The sequence below is a fragment of the Zalophus californianus genome, chromosome 9, assembly GCF_009762305.2.
Source record: "Zalophus californianus isolate mZalCal1 chromosome 9, mZalCal1.pri.v2, whole genome shotgun sequence".
NCBI classification, from domain to species: domain Eukaryota; kingdom Metazoa; phylum Chordata; class Mammalia; order Carnivora; family Otariidae; genus Zalophus; species Zalophus californianus.
The window spans coordinates 21178558-21193710 of record NC_045603.1 but is presented as its reverse complement, the minus strand read 5'-3'; the positions used below and the strand labels follow the sequence as shown (position 1 = coordinate 21193710).

The 15153-nt window shown below is 39.2% G+C and overlaps 1 protein-coding gene across 5 annotated transcripts in view; it reads left to right on the top strand.

Moving 5' to 3' along the window:
• Positions 1 to 15153, top strand: part of NR1H4 (nuclear receptor subfamily 1 group H member 4) — a 74545-nt gene that overhangs the window by 39783 nt on the left and 19609 nt on the right. For 3 of the 5 annotated variants that reach the window (XM_027595773.1, XM_027595775.1, XM_027595776.1), the window contains 4 exons: positions 7231 to 7383; positions 9475 to 9608; positions 11285 to 11383; positions 11719 to 11818. In XM_027595773.1, the coding sequence (XP_027451574.1) occupies positions 7231 to 7383; positions 9475 to 9608; positions 11285 to 11383; positions 11719 to 11818 (486 nt within the window). The remainder of the gene's footprint in view (positions 1 to 7230; positions 7384 to 9474; positions 9609 to 11284; positions 11384 to 11718; positions 11819 to 15153) is intronic. The other 2 variants (XM_027595777.2, XM_027595774.1) reach the window with 1 other exon arrangement.

Below are 15153 nucleotides of genomic sequence, written 5' to 3'. Positions count from 1 at the left end.
TGTGCAGCCTGCTTTTAGCAATCTGGAGGGAGTACAAGATGTGTGGTTGGATAGAATGTTTCAGTCCTTCTAGGCATGGGGGCTCCCCATTCCTCCTGGGCATTGCCCTCCCCCTCTGGTTTATATTCATTGCTTGAGACTGCATGCAGATACTACTGTTATCCATGGCTTAGATGGATGGCAAACTTTGTAAAGGGCCAGATAGTTAATATTTTAGGCTTTGTAGGTATTAAGGTCTCTGTCACAACTATTTGACTGCCATTGTAGTGTGAAAGCAAACGTGCAGGTAAATTGTAGTGTGAAAGCAGACATGCAGGTAAATGAATGAGCTTGGCTGTGTTCCAATAAAACTTTATTTGTGGTCACTAAAATTTGTATGTCATACAACTTTTACATACCACAAAATAATTTTCTTTTGACTTTTTTTTCACTCACTAAACATGTAAAAACCATTCATAGGTTGCAGATCATGCAGAAATAAACAGGGGGTGGAATTTTCCATGCATGTTGTAGTTAGCCAACTCCTGGCTTAGCATAGTACTCCCGCTGAATGCTTATAGGTCGTCAGCATCTTGTATCTGAATTTGGAGTTTCCTCCATTGCTCCTAATCCTGCATTCTCTGCACCTGTTTTAGGCAATGTTTTTCATAAATTTTCTCTGTTTTCTAGCTTTCAGGGATTCATCAACATTTTTGATACACTGAGGGAGTTGCATTCTAACTTTTAGAGATTATGCTGTTTCCATGAATTTTTCTCTTATTTTGTGGAATTTTTTTGACAGAAGGAAGTATAGAAGTTTGATGAATGCCCTTTGACTACTAAGTTGTTTGTAGATTTGTCTACTTTGAAAGGATGTTAGGCAACTTCCCAAAATAATTCAAAGTCAGTCCTTTTTTTTTTAATTTTATTTATTTGACAGAGAGAAACACAGCGAGAGAAGGAACACAAGCAGGGGGAGTGGGAAAGGGAGAAGCAGGCTTCCCACGGAGCAGGGAGCCTGATGTGGGGCTCAATCCCAGGACCCTGGGATCATGACCTGAGCTAAAGGCAGATGCTTAACGACTGAGCTACCCAGGTGCCCCAAAGTCAGTCCTTTTAAAATGTATTTAAGAAAACAAATCAATATGGATTATAGTTGGTAAAAGTAGGTGTTGGAAAAGTCAGGTGAAATTTTTTGTCTGTCTGTGGTTCTCCAATAGTTTAAAGAGGGAAAAACTCAAAATTATTAGCAGGCACTAAATAGTCAATAATAATTTTCATCACAAGTAACGACTGGTGTTGGTGAGAATGTGGAGAAAACTGAACCCTCTGGCAGGCTTGGTGGGAATGTAAACTGGTGCAGCCACTGTGGAAAACAGTATGGAGGTTCCTCAAAACGTTGAAAATAGAACTACCATGTGATTTAGTAATTGCACTACTGGGAATTTACCTAAAGAATACTGAAACATGGGGTACCTGGGTGGCTCATATGGTTAAGTCTCTGCCTTCAGCTCAGGTCATGATCTCCAGGTCCTGGGATCGAACCCCACGTCAGGCTCCTGGCTCAGTGGGGAGTCTGCTTCTCTCTCTTCTGCTGCCTCTTCCCCTGCTCATGCTCTCTCTCTATCTGACTGAAATGAATAAAAAAAAAACCTAAAAAAAAAAAGAATACTAAAACATTAATTTAAAGAGATACATGCACCCTTATGTTTATAGCAGCATTATTTACAATAGCCAAGATATGGAAGCAGCCCAAATGTCCATCCATAGATGAATAGATAAAGAAGATGTGGTGTACATATATAATGGAATATTATTCAGCTCTAAAAAGAATGAAATCGTGCCATTTGCATGACACGGATAGAGCTAGAGAGTATAATACTAAGCGAAACAAGTCAGAGAAAGACAAAGACCATATGATTTCACTCATTCGTGGAATTTAAGAAACAAAACAAATGACCAAAGGGAAAAGAGAGAGAGGGAGAGATGATAGATAGATGATAGGTGGGCAAACCAAGAAACAGACTCATAATTATAGAGAACAAACTGATGGTTAGCAGAGGGGAGGGTGTGTGGGGGAGATGAGTAAAATAGGTGATGGGGATTAAAGAGTGCATTTATCATGATGAGCACCGGGTGTTGTATGGAAGTGTTGAATCACTCACTATATTGTACACCTCAAACTAATATAACACTGTGCGTTAACCAACTTGAATTAAAATAAAAGCTTAAAAAATAATAATTTTCATCAACTCCATCTCAGAAGTTTGAGGGTTGCTTTTTTGAAAATAATAGTCTGAAATAGCTTCTGCCAGGTGATCAGGAGTCTATAATCAAGTTCTAAAAAGATTAATGTCTAAAGACAATTTTAAGCAATGTAAGCTCCTTAGTAGAAGGATAGCCTAATGTACTGATTAAGAGCATAGAGTTTGGAACTGAGCTTATCAGGGTTCAAATCCAAGCTCCACCATTTATTATTTGTAGGACCTCGAGCAAAATGCTTCATCTCTGTGTAACTCAGTCTCCTTAGCTGTAAGACGGAGATAATAATAGAATCCACTTCATAGGATTGATGTGGATATTAAATGAATCACCATATGCAAAGTGTTTAGAACAGTGCCTGATACAAAGTGAGTTCTATGTAAGTGGGTGGTGGAGTCCTTTTTATTTGACAATGTGCTGAGATAGACATAAGGCTAATTCTATTTAGGCTACAGTGCATGTAAACATACTAGTTATTCAGCTCTATGCATTTGTTGCTGTTTAAAAAGTATGGAGACCTTGAAAGCTTTTTTTTTTTTTAAAGATTTATTTACTTAGGGGCACCTGGGTGGCTCAGTTGTTAGGCATCTGCCTTCGGCTCAGGTCTTGATCCCAGGGTCCTGGAATCGAGTCCCATCCACATCAGGCTCCTTGCTCCGCGGGAAGCCTGCTTTTCCCTCTCTCTCTCCCACTCCCCCTGCTTGTGTCTCAATCTGAGAGAGAGAGAGAGAGAGTAAGCAAGGGAGGGCAGAGGGAGAGGGAGAAGCCGACTCCCTGCTGAGCATGGAACCTGACTCAGGGCTTGATCTCACAACCCTGAGATCGTGACCTGAGCAGAAACCGAATCAGACGCTTAACACACTGAGCGACCCAGGCGCCCTGAGACCCTGAAAATTTTAAACAACTAATATTTTATTGATTTCAAACTAATGGGTAGTTACTGTCAGTCACTGGAGTCTGATGTGAGCACATTCATGTGTCCTTGTGTGTGTGTGTGTATGTGTGCGCACGCATACATACACATATGCGTTGGGAGTAGCGTATGGTATGTGAGTTATGTCTGTATAAAGAAGCAGAGAAACAGGATGTACAATATTCTGTATATTGGAGGTATCCATTTTCCTATCCTATAGATATTCTCCTGCCACCGCAGGAACTCCCCTAGTGCTACACCTTCCTCAGATGGCAATGTCAGCCCTGTCTACTCATCTTTCATTACCAGGGAGTCTCTGTTCCTCAGTGAATTTCCTTTCCATTCATTTTCAAATGACTTTTCTGGGCCTTGTTGAATATGCACAAGACAGAGGCAGAGGTATGTGTATAGAGAGATTTGCATAAGTATAAATATAGTATATGTACCCATATTTAAATGATATAATGATAATATTGTGTTGCCATCTCAGAGTGAAAGCTAATTAATTAAGCTATTGAGATGATAATGATTTCTTTCTCAGTTAATACAAGAGTTAAAAAAAAAAACCTGCAGAATTGTCCTAGCACTGTTCCTTTGATTCATCTTGGAATAAGGAGGTTTATTTCTGTTAACTATTGTATTACCAGTATCTATGATGGTTTTAAATGGAATCCTTCCTGGGAGGGGCTGAATATCCATGAATATTCAGGTTGACTAAAGAACATCATTGAGCTCATTGATTTGGTACCAGGAAAAAAACTGACTTCCTTCCTCCCTCCCTCCTTCCCTCAGCAGGGACAGAGAGAGGGAGGGGCCTCTGGGATATTTCCTTTCTTCCTTCCTTCCTTCCTTCTTCTTTCTTCCCTCCTTCCTTATTCCTTCCTTTTTTCCTTTTCTTGCCTAGAGACTCTTTTAAAATGCATGCTTTGGTATTTGCACTCCCAGTATCAATGTTGATCTGAAGCACAAAGTCTTTTTTTAGACTGTGTAGTTGGATCTGACATTTAGGAAAATGGTAAGATCTTTCCTACTGAAAGTCATACCAGCTGACAGATTCACAAGCAAGTCTATGACTTTTGTAAACCTTGCTGTCTCTAACTTTTTCTTCAGCTTCTGTTTTTATGTTGAGTTGGTTACCAAGTCCTGAGTTTCCCTGTTTCCTCCTCCCTGTTGTCACCATCTAGTTCAGGCACCAATCACCTCTCAGCTGTTCCACCCTTTTTCACCTTGCCCCAAGGATTCTTCCCAAGATGCAGGTTAGGTCACACCCTCTTCTGCCAACATTCTCTAATGGCTTCTCTTTCTGCATGGTAAAAACTCAACAGCTTTTGTATCATGTTGAAGGACACTTAACCATATTCTGTCCCACTACATGCCCTTACCCACCTTCCACTAATTCTCCCTATACTCTACCCTCCTACCAAAATAGATCATCTAACCTTCCTTGGCATTTCCATAACTTTCTCATTTCCCAGAATGTCCTTCCTTCCTCACAGTCCATGTTTCAAAACCCTGTTTATTCTCCAACACCTGGCTAAATTCTACTTCCTTCACTGAAGTGCTCTCTGATTTCCCCTACTCAGAATTAATCAGGGCCATTCCTAGCCATATAATGCCTTTTCCTCAAGACACAGAACTTCTAGCTATTGGGACATTGTCATATTATACTTACTTTACTAGAACAATTTTTATTGCCTTCTGCTGGAAAAATTGTCATAACGAATGTACAAATCTCCATGTCTGTGATGAAATTTCTGCTTGAGTTTGAATCCTCCTGATCCACTTATTAACCATGTGATCATGGCCAAGAGGCTTAATCTCTGTTCCTCTCTTCCACCATCTGTAATATGGGAACAGATAATATTATCTTCATCATAAAATTGTTATGAAGGTTAAATAACTAAATGCAGGTGAAGTGGTTAGAACAACAGCCAGGGAGTGCTTAATAAACGTTAACTATTATTCCAACAGGCTGTTAAAATAGGAAGGACTCTTGGTGTCTCAGTTTTAGCATTCATAAACACGCTAGTTGCTACATCCAAAGTGAGCCCATCTTGCAGTGGGTAGTTAAGAAATAGTTAAAAACCTCACCTACTTTGAGGGTGTGAAGCAGTCAGGAGTTGGAAATTCTAGAGTAGTCTTTAAAGATTTTGGAGCGTGTGACTTGTGTGCTATAAATCCCATTGCAAAGGGGGGTCGTGTGGGATGCAGGTGTCTTCCCTGAGGACCACCACTGAAAATATGATACTTTTGTGAGGATTAAGGAAAACGTGTCCCCCCTTCCCCAGGTGTAATCTATACATTAAGTAGGCCCTGCTACCCCATGCCCAACAAAAGGGTCTTCAACAGGATCACTTGAGGAAATTGATATGTATCCCTTACAGCTGAGGGACACGGGAGACTGGCATCTGACTTTCATCTGAAAAGCTGAAAGGGCAAACGATATGGTGGCTGCTTATGGATAAATCAGAGAGATTTCTTCTCCCCACAGTTTGCTGGACCAGAGAAAGCCAGCACAGGGTTGTCTTAAGCTCATGACAAGAAGGCCACATGGAGGGATTTCAGAGTAAAAAGGATGGTGGTGAATTGCCAAATTCCTACATGTGGAAGAAGGGGATATAAGTCATGGGCTAGAATAGAGACTTATTTGCCTTCATTGAGGAATTGCAAAGGAACAAATCCCAGTGGTGAGCATTCTCTAAAGAACCCAACCCAAGAGAGGAGTCAATTTCAGAAACTTGCTAGGCACAAGCCAGCTTCTAACAGTGCAGGCAACTAAGCACTTTCCTGTTAATTCTTCCCTTGCCTCCCACAATCCTCTCCTTGTTCACTGCTTCACCTTGACTCTGGAAGTGTCAGAAATTACAGTTAGCGGGGTGGAGGAGAGAGAGGATAGGTGGCAAGTGGGGGAAAAAGAGAAAGAGGCAGTTGTGTTTCCTTCCTGCCTGCAGCTTAATTGTAACAGGCTGCTGCTGTGGCTATCCTTTCTCAGGGGAGATGTTTGCTTTTAAATCAAGGTTGGCGTTTGTATTATTACACAAGGCTGGGCATATCAAATACTGAACTGAAGCCATCACTGTGACCTCTCCCAGTCTGCCTGGTAAATAGCAACTCGTTTTGCAAGGCTTAGCTCAACACTTACTTCCGAGTCTGATCTCTTCACCCAGAACTGACCATTCTCCCTGCTTCCTCTGCCCAGCCCAGCCCACCCCAGGAACACAATTTCACTTGTTTGGTTGTTTGCATGGCTTTAACACTATAAACGCTAAGAGGGCAGGGACGACTTACTTGCCTTTGTACCCCTGGCCCCTAGAGCTCACTGGTACACAGCTGTCTCCCAATAAAGATATAAGGAAAGTAACCTATCTTAAAAAACAAAGCAAAGGGGAGCCTGGGTGGTGCAGTGGGTTAAGTGACGGACTCTTGGTTTCAGCTCAGGTCGTGATCTCAGGGTCCTGAGACTGATCCCCGTGTCAGACTCCAAGTTCAGTGGGGAGTCGGCTTGAGATTCTCTCTCTCTTTCTCCCTCTGCCCCTCCCACTGCTCCCTCTCTCTCTCTCTCAAACAAATAAATAAATCTTTAACCACTCCCCCCAAAAGTTAAGATTTTTCTTAAGAGAGGCTATAATTCAAACGTGTCTTTATCTTTGAGCAAGAAATTGAAAATAACAGCCTTTTGGATGTTGCAGTAAGGTTGAAGGTACCTTTGCCACCTGTACACTCAAGGATGACCTGGGTGCTCTTCAGGGGTTCTTTTTTAAATTTTTTATTGTTTTAAAGATATTATTTATTTATTAGAGAGAGAGAGACACACATAGTAAGAGAGGGAACACGAGCAGGGGGAGTGGGAGGCGGGGAAGCAGACTCCCCACGGAGCAGGGAGCCCAATGCAGGGCTCCATCCCAGGACCTGGGACCATGACTTGAGCCGAAGGCAGACGCTTAATGACTGAGCCACCCAGGCGTCCCTCTCCAGAGGTTCTTGAGACAGTGCTCTGGCATGCCTTAATCCTAATGTGTTTTTCTGAGTAGAAGTTGTTAGGAGCCCTTTTATTCCTTTCTGTGTTTCTTCCACAGGTTTCTTCAGGAGAAGCATTACCAAAAATGCTGTGTACAAGTGTAAAAACGGGGGCAACTGTGTGATGGACATGTACATGCGAAGAAAGTGCCAAGAGTGTCGCCTAAGGAAATGCAAAGAGATGGGAATGTTGGCTGAATGTATGTATACAGGTATTCACATCAAGCAATTAAATTCCACTAAAAATCTCTTAAGGAGGCAGAAGGCAGGTAACTCATCTGATTAGTACTTCACATACTAAAGAAGAGATTGACTAAGCCATCCAAATTCTTGAAAAGGGTAATGAGCCACTGAAATTGTCCAAAGTGTCAGCTACAGAGCATTTTATTCCCCTGAAAGAAGCAGCTTTTTGTTGTTCCTTGTTGCAAGAATCACATGTGGGGTGAAGTGGCATTAATCTACAGTGAAAGTAACATGTTGTAATAAGCTACCAAGAATGACAACAGCCTAAAAATTTTCTCCAAATTTGATTTAATGTCTTTAATATTGTTTAATTAGCATAAAAATTCACAGTAGTGGGAAAGATTAAGAATGTTTTATAAGGTATAACTGCCTCTGAATTGTCTAAATAGAGTTTTAAACCAAGTCATTTTATTAGTAGTCCTTCTTCTCTTAGTGCAGCTTTGAACCAATTTGTATAGGTTTACACAGGAAATTAACTACTGTGGGTTTTAATATAATTTGGCCCTTTGATCTGATAAAGAGACACTGTATTAACTGCTGGTTTTGTGAGGAACCATAATCTTCATCAATTTGGAATGCATGCTAGTATATAACATATTAATTTTTCATTCTGCGAATTCTACAGACCACTCAGATTTTGAGATATGTCCAATTCCTCAAAATGCAAATGACAAACAAATGTCATCAAGGGGATGATAACATTCAGGGAGGGAATGCCACAGGGAATAAAAGCCTTTGGAAGGTGACTCCTATTCTATTGTTCCCACACTGTACAGGCGACTGGGATGGACCCAGAGAAATAATGTGTGCAGGAGGGGGAAAAATAGGTCAGTGTAAATAATCCAGCTCTGGGTGGATGAAAGTTTTATAGTAGATGATCACTATCTCCTCTTAGCATATGAAACAAGAGACTGCAGTAGGGGCTACTGCTGGAATCCAATCTTGCAATGGAAATGCTTACTTTGATACTGGGGAGTTCATGTTGCTCATCACTTAAACATGAACTCATTCCAATGGGAGCACTGAGGATATTTTTCGTGATTCCACCTACAAGAGTCTGTACTATTATTAATGTAAACTTGTCCAGTAACAGATGCAGAGCTTTCCTGTGATCTTATAAAATAAATTCCCTGGACAAAGAAATTCCTGGAACTTAGTTTCATTAACATTGAGAGAATAAGGATGTTAAGTGGGAATATGGAAGATTGTTCTGCATTATTTTTTATAGCTCTGTTTAAGTATAAATTAATGATGATATATGATTCTTCAAAAGGAAATTTCAAAGTCCCTTTGAGTTATTTCCATCTCTAACTATGTTCTTAATAATGTATACAGTTCTAAAAATTAAGAAGATTTAAAATTTTCCCTAAAGGATGTTGACATTTGTTTTGCTCAGTATGTGTTTACTTATGTGTGTTTAATGTGAAATTGAATATACTTTTTATGATACAGCTATGTGAACATGGATGAGAAATAATATTAACATTATGTTGTGAAACACTAGCTTTCAGGGTCCCCTAGACCTGGAATGGGGAGAGTGTCATTCACTTTTTTATTGACTGAATACCTTGCTTTGTACAATGCTTTGGTATTACAAATTCTTTCCATAAAGTACATTTTTTTAAAAAAGCCCCAATTATCCTTATTCTTTCTTTTTTAAAGATTTTATTTATTTATTTGAGAGAGAGAGAGAGAGCACATGAGAGAGGGGAGGGTCAGAGGGAGAAGAAGACTCCCTGCCAAGCAGGGAACCTGATGCGGGACTCGATCCCGGGACTCCAGGATCATGACCTGAGCCGAAGGCAGTCGCTTAACCAACTGAGCCACCCAGGCACCCCCAATTATCCTTATTCTATACAAAACTCTTTGAGGTAGATAGTTTTCCTATTTTATAAATGAAGAAACTGAGAGTCACAGAGGGATAAATTTCTTGTTCAAGGCCAAGTCTCAAAATTCAGAAGGGCTAGAATTAGCTCTGTGCCAAATTGCATGGATGTGAGCCTCATGACCACAGACCCAATGCGACTCTGTGGTGAAATCTCTGTGTTTTATTTTTTCAGGCTTGTTAACTGAAATTCAGTGTAAGTCTAAACGACTAAGAAAAAACGTGAAGCAGCATGCAGATCAGACCATTAATGAAGACAGCGAAGGTCGGGATTTGCGACAAGTGACCTCGACAACCAAGTCATGCAGGGTAATAACATGCAATGGTGTCCGCTAAAGCCCATAGCTGCTGAGCTTCTAGGCATGTAGTGACCTGGCTGGGAGGCTTTAAAAAATTAAAGCCACCATAAGCAGAATTTCATTCCAGTTGTGCATTAAGTGGGTTTCTTCTTTTTAATCGAGAAAGTAATGTCTGCTTTGGTGTAGAAATTCAAATAATAGCAGTAAATAAAGTAAAATGAACACTGTCTGTCTCCCTGGCTCCATTCCACTCCTACTACCAAGAGGTTGCCAGTAGAAATGGTTCAGTGTAGAAAATGGATTTTTCAGGTTGAGGGTTTTTTCTTTTTTTTAAGATTTTATTTATTTGACACACACACACAGAGAGAGAGAGCGTACAAGTAGGGGAGTGGTAGGCAGAGGGAGAGGGAGAAGCAGGTTCCCTGCAGAGCAGGGAGCATCCCCTGCTGCTGGGCTGGATTCCAGGACCCTGGGATCATGATCTGAGCCAAAGGCAGACACTTAACCCACTGAGAACACCAGGCACCCCTCAGGTTGAGTTCTGATGACCATTTTCTTTTCTCTGTCATTAAGAAGGGAAATGTAAAGTGGGAAGGATGTGTATTCAGTAGAAGTTTGTGGATTAGTCCCTATCAATGGGTAAAACTGAGTCTATACACATCTGTGGAACAATAGAGAAAAGCCTTTCCCATAGAGCTCACAAATTATGCAAGAAATCCTTTGAACAAATTGAGACAAAATAGAGGAACAGCATTTTGGATGATTGGTTAAACACATGGTGATAATCCACAGGGTATATGGAGGAACTTTAATTTGCCATTAGTTGAGAAAACAAAAATCCATACTTGCTTAAGTCACACTCTTCTTAATACTTATTGTACTACCAACAAGGAAAACTTCATCCACATTTAGTTTTCCAAGTATGGTATTTTTGCATTCATTTCAGAAAAAATAATTTCATATTATCTTGCCATAGTACTTCGTCAATCACACTTTGGTATGAGGAATCAAAGAGTTGACACAATTATCCACACTCTTCAAAAGATGCTAGTCAGGGAGAAAGTGATGTTTGGGGTCTGAATTGTCCAGATTGATGACTCTACTTCAGGGCTAGGCAAACACTTTCTTCTGTAAAGGGTCAGATATTTTAGGCTTTGGCCACAAGGTCTCCATGACAACTACTCAACTCTGCCATTTTAGTGCAGAAGCAGCATAGATAACACATAAACAAGTAAGTATGGTTGTATTCCAGTCGAGTCACAAAACCAGGTGGGTTTGGTTGATGGGCCATAGTTTGTCAACTCTTGCTTTATATGAATGCTCTAAAATGTGGGAACTTTTCCTTAGTGAACTTTCACTGAAATTCTCTCTGAATGGGCTTGATAGATTTCATATCCAGACTATTATATATTACCAAGAAGCACATGAAATGGATATTTTGTTATCCCTATTTTACAAATAGAAAAATGAACAACTTGGGACACATTTAGTGAAATGTGATATGGCTTGCCCAAGGACCCAGAGTAAGCAATTATGGTACACATTATATCAGAGTGCATAGTTCCTGCCATATTTAGGGCTTTTATCAACAATTTCTGAGATAAGTTTACTCCAGATGGACGCACATATACAAAAAATGCCTTATAACCACCTTCCCTAACACCTTTTATTTTTTTGCCAGTGTAGGAGAAAACTGAACTCACCCCAGATCAACAGAATCTTCTGCATTATATTATGGATTCATACAGCAAACAGAGGATGCCTCAGGAAATAACAAATAAAATAGTACGTACAGGTATCTGAAAATACATGGGTTTAAAGTTCATATTTTCTGGAGCTTTTAGTACCTTGGAGGTAGAATTTATATATGAATTTGTTATTTTGAAATAACTAGAGCTGAGAATTTAGTTTATACATTTAAACTTTTAGCAGCATTAAACAAAGAATAAGAAGTCTCATATCTATCTAGGTGATAGTAATTATCCTCCAAGGATCTGAAAAATATGAGCTGGAATTTAAATTTTATTATCCAAATCTGGTTCTTTAGTCTAATGATTTTGTGTTGATTTATCCTTTTACCTACTTATTTATCATTTGCTTTTTTTCCTCTTAAAATTTAGTTAAAAGAAGAATTTAGTGCAGAAGAAAACTTTCTCATTTTAACTGAAATGGCAACGAGTCATGTACAGATTCTCGTAGAATTCACAAAAAAACTGCCAGGTATTTTTACATGTAGATACTTTTCTGTTATACTGTGTAATATTCTCATGACATTGAGAGAGTTAGTTCTGTTCATTGTAAAGTAGTGATTATTTTACATCTGATTTAAATTAATGTGTCTAAATACTATAGGCATGAAATGTTAGAACCAGGTAAGATATGTGAAATCATTTATAATAGTTCTTCTGAATTGATAGACTAAGAAATTGAGACTTTGCAAAGTTGTCATTTATCCATTTGTTCATTTAATAAACATTTGTTGATACCTATTTCATACTAAGTATCTAGCTATTACCTTCAAGGGGAATGATTAAAGAAAGGTCATAATAAAAAATTATATACAAGTGCTGTTTGAACATAGAGGAAGAGGTTGCTAATTGTCTGAGAAAGACAGGGAGACTTCAAAGAAAATAATATTTTTTTAAAGATTTTATTTATTTATTTGAGAGAGAGAATGAGATAGAGCATGAGAGGGGAGAGGGTCAGAGGGAGAAGCAGACTCCCCGCCAAGTGGGGAGCCCGATGCGGGACTCGATCCCGGACTCCAGGATCATGACCTGAGCCGAAGGCAGTCACTTAACCAACTGAGCCACCCAGGCGCCCAAGAAAATAATATTTTAATTGGGTCTAAAAGATAAAGCAGTTTTCCTGGTGGTACAGAAGAGAAGGAAACTTCCAAGTTGAGAGATCTGCTTGTAAAAATGTAAAATATAAGGCATAAATAAAAACAGGATTATTAGAGATGAGAGAGGAAAATTCCATGTAATCGCAGCATAATGTGGTGGGCTCCTTGGTTAGACATAAGGTAGTTGGTACCAGACTGATAAGGGTCTAACTAAGGAATTTAATAATCATCCCCTGGATGGTAGAGAACTTTTGGTGCCTCTTTGTTGTTGTTGTTTGTGTTGACAGGGAAGCTATGGATTTATGTTATATAGATATGACTTGATCAGTTTTATATAAGATAGATTTGAATGGGGAGAGACCAAGGAGGAGGGATCAGTTAGGATGCTACTGCACTGATCAAGGCAGAGGGCTTGGAATAAAATAACAGCAGTGGGAGATGGAGAGAAAACAACATGAAGAGAGATTCAAAAATTGATAGGGCTTAATGAACAATTATATTTGTGGAATGAGGGAGAGGAACTTATCCATAGTCATTTGGATGGTGCCAGTACAGAAACTAGAATTCAAGATTCTTATCTCCCAGCTTCCCAATTCTTCCAGCTAACATTATCAATGCTATCTAAACCAATACATTTAAGTTGTTTCAGTGTTTTAAAAATATATTAGTACAATAGAATTCTGTGATCTAGAAGAGTATAATTAAAACCTTGTACAACAGCATAACCCTGCAATATTAAATTATAGAAAGCAACTTCTGATGTAAGATTTTAATTAGACAGGTTAATTTGTCTTCTTTGGCCAGCATTATGCTATTATTTTATTAAAGTGTCATGGATAGACATAAGCCTACATAAAACTCATAAAATGTGAGGAGAAAGTGCTCATTATCATTTTAACATTAATATTCTCTCATTTTTTATTAACAATGAAAGAAGGACTTAATTTGTTATATGCTAATTAAGGCAATCTTGATCAAAAACAAGTTTATATAAGAGTAGGAAGTGTGGGAGGAGGAACTGGGAAAGGGAGAAATCTGATGTTTTTGGTTGTTTGTGAAAAGAGAGTTTTTCCGTTCAAATGGTCTGTTGGTCTTGAATCACAAAATAATTGAAGAAAAAAATCTTCATAAAAGGTAGCTTATCTGAAGACAACAGCAATAACTGACACATCTGATTAGACTAGTTCCTGAGGGGAGGAAAGAGTACAATTAATGTATGTTTAATGTGTAAAGCAAGGGCACCTGGCTGGCTCAGTTGAGAGAGCATGTCACTCTTGATTTGGAGGTTGAGAGTTTGAGCCCCACATTGGGAGTGGAGATTACTTAAAAATAAACTTTTAAAAAATTAAAAAATAAAAAAACTTTTTAAAAAAGAAAAAAATTAAAATACAAAAGGAGATAAAAGACCCAAAACTCCTGAGAAATTTTAACAAGAGTAACAATACAGTTAAAATTAACATTTTAACAATAATAATGGAAATGGCATTAGATAAATAGTAATAATAGTGCTATAATTCCAAAAATGAAAGGTGTTTGTGAAAGATATTAGAGATGAATCATTTCATTCTGTAGTTCATTGAACATAATCTGTGCCAGGCATTGTCCAGGGTGCTGGAGACCCTGCAGGAACGGCTCCTGTCCCCAAAGGAGCTCTTAGATTCACTAAGACAGTGATTCTTTTTTTTTTTTTAAACAGATAGTCTAATTTTATTTTTTATTTTTTTTAAAGATTTTATTTATTTATTTGACAGAGAGAGACAGTGAGAGCAGGAACACAAGCAGGGGGAGTGGGAGAGGGAGAAGCAGGCTTCCCGCTGAGCAGGGAGCCCGATGTGGGACTCGATCCCAGGACCCTGGGATCATGACCTGAGCCGAAGGCAGACGCTTAACGACTGAGCCACCCAGGCGCCCTAAGACAGTGACTCTTAATCCTTCTCATTACCCTCTTCTCTAAACTCCCATTGTTATTTAATACTTTTCTAAGCCATTTAGACCCTGATGGTATAGTTTATATGTACTGTATGCGCACGCATGTGTGTGTGTGTGTGTATATATGTGCATAGGAGCTTGTGTTTGTTTCCCATTTATTCAGTTATCCAATTATTCAACAAATAATTCTTGGATATCAATTATGTGCCAGGCCCTGGGGATACAAAAGTGAACAAAACGGCAAAGTGTCTGCCCCTAGGAAGTTTATACTCTATTAGATGTGGCAGACAATCAACAAATATGCAAATAAATTTATTATGTTAGGTAGTGGTAAATTCTATGAATAAAAAATAAAGCAGGTAGGAACCAGTGAGTTCTGGGGAGTATTATTTTAGTAGGATTACCTTGAGGCAGAGATCTGCATACAGTGAGGGAGTGAGACATGGGGATAGCTGGGGAAGGGCATTTACCACTGAGGCAAAGCAAGCTTGTTGGTTCACAGCAGAGCCAGGGGTCAGGGTGGCTAGAGCGCAGTGAGTGAGGGCAAGGAGGAAGAAGAAATGATGTCAGGGAGGCTGTTGGGGACTGTGGCATATAAGCCAGGATAGGACTTTGGATTTTCCAAGTGTGTATGTTCCTTCAGGTTATCAATCCATTCCCATATTTCTCTGATTTTTTCTACCCTGCATGATACAGTGCTGAGCTCAGAGCAGGTATCTTAACATGACCTTGATTGTTTTGTTTTTTTGAAAATGTCCCCATTGTCCAGATGAACTAATGA